Source organism: Austrofundulus limnaeus, unplaced genomic scaffold (genome assembly GCF_001266775.1).
Source record: "Austrofundulus limnaeus strain Quisiro unplaced genomic scaffold, Austrofundulus_limnaeus-1.0 Scaffold270, whole genome shotgun sequence".
NCBI classification, from domain to species: Eukaryota; Metazoa; Chordata; class Actinopteri; order Cyprinodontiformes; family Rivulidae; genus Austrofundulus; species Austrofundulus limnaeus.
The window spans coordinates 672,129-673,489 of record NW_013952672.1 but is presented as its reverse complement, the minus strand read 5'-3'; the positions used below and the strand labels follow the sequence as shown (position 1 = coordinate 673,489).

The following is a 1,361-nucleotide window of genomic DNA, read 5'->3' as shown; positions in this document are numbered from 1 at the left end:
GTTTTAGCTTCTACATGAACTTTATCAATTTTTTCTAATAACTTTAGTTTTTTAAATGTTGCCTGATTTTATTGAATTTTATGGAGTGAGAGCCTTCACTGCTGCAGGAATCTTAATGGTGTTGTGGTAATAAAACCGCTTTAGCTTACTGGTGCTTCACTGGTCTGTTTCTCAGGGCAACCGAGGCAGAACCGGAGTGGTGGTGGCAGCCTACATGCACTACAGCAATATTTCTGCCAGGTAAGAAGGTTTGTTTTATTTTTATTAACCTTTATTTAACCAGGCGAATCCCATTGCGATCACAGATCTCTTTTGCAAGGCAGGCCTGGGCCTGAAGGCAACCTGTTGTGCATGKTTTTTTTTTGTTGTTGTTTTTTTGTTTTTTGTTCGCGGGAGAAAACCAGAGTACCCAGAGAAAACCACACATACACGAGGAGAAAACATTCAGCCATTTGTTGTTGTGTTTTCAGCTTTTTAGCTCAGGCTGCTTTTTGTGCAGCAACTGCTTTATTGTAGTCAAAACAATGTATTTTTTAATTCTTTACTTTTTCTCTTGGGTTCTTCAACATCGATAGCCAACCCTTCCTCCTCCATCTGAGCTTTTTTTCCTTTCTTTCTCATACATTTCCTGGTGAATTTTTGCTAATGTTTTGCATTTTATTTGAGTTTCTCTGTATGCAGCCATGGATTTCTGCATTAAAGCTCCTTGAATTTGTGTATCCTCCTGTTCTCTCTCTTATTTTTTTTTTTTTGAGGGCATCGATTCTAGCCGTTGTTTCAGTAATGTTTCAGCTTTTTCCTTCTGTAAGGCAGGCAGATTTTGATACACGATCTCTGAGTTTCTTTGCTCTTTCTCTTCTTTAATTTAGCTCATCGTTTACATTTTGCATTGTATCCACATTTATCATCTACCCTGTATGTTTTGAACTATTTTTTTGTTTGTCATCCTTTCTTCCTTCTTTCACTCCTGCTATGCTTCCTTCTTCCCTTCCTTCTTTYATTCCTCTTCCTGGAATATTATTATTATTTTAAATGGTGCATAAAAAGTATGAACTTATCAGACATTTGTGTTGGATTGCAGCGCTGACCAGGCTCTGGACAGGTTTGCCATGAAGCGATTTTATGAAGACAAAGTGCTTCCTGTGGGCCAACCATCTCAGAAAAGGTCAGTCCTTCCTTACCACTTAGTCAGTCAGTTAGTTAGTTTATTAAGTCCAATGTGAATCCTCCTACATTTAAATGAACTTTTACTGGCCAAACACTTTACATATTTTTTTCTCTTTAAGCACAATGGGCCTCATGCAAGAACCGTTCGTACGCACAGATTTGTTCTTAAATTGTGCGTACAAGTGATTTAGGAG

General features: G+C 38.0%; 1 protein-coding gene across 12 annotated transcripts in view; it reads left to right on the top strand.

The window, feature by feature from the left end:
* The window catches only part of tns1b (tensin 1b), a 90,174-nt gene that overhangs the window by 51,725 nt on the left and 37,088 nt on the right, over positions 1-1,361 (top strand). For all 12 annotated transcript variants that reach the window (XM_014020873.1, XM_014020877.1, XM_014020871.1 and 9 more), the window contains 2 exons: positions 176-240; positions 1,082-1,165. In XM_014020873.1, coding sequence (XP_013876327.1) covers positions 176-240; positions 1,082-1,165 — 149 coding nt within the window. The remainder of the gene's footprint in view (positions 1-175; positions 241-1,081; positions 1,166-1,361) is intronic.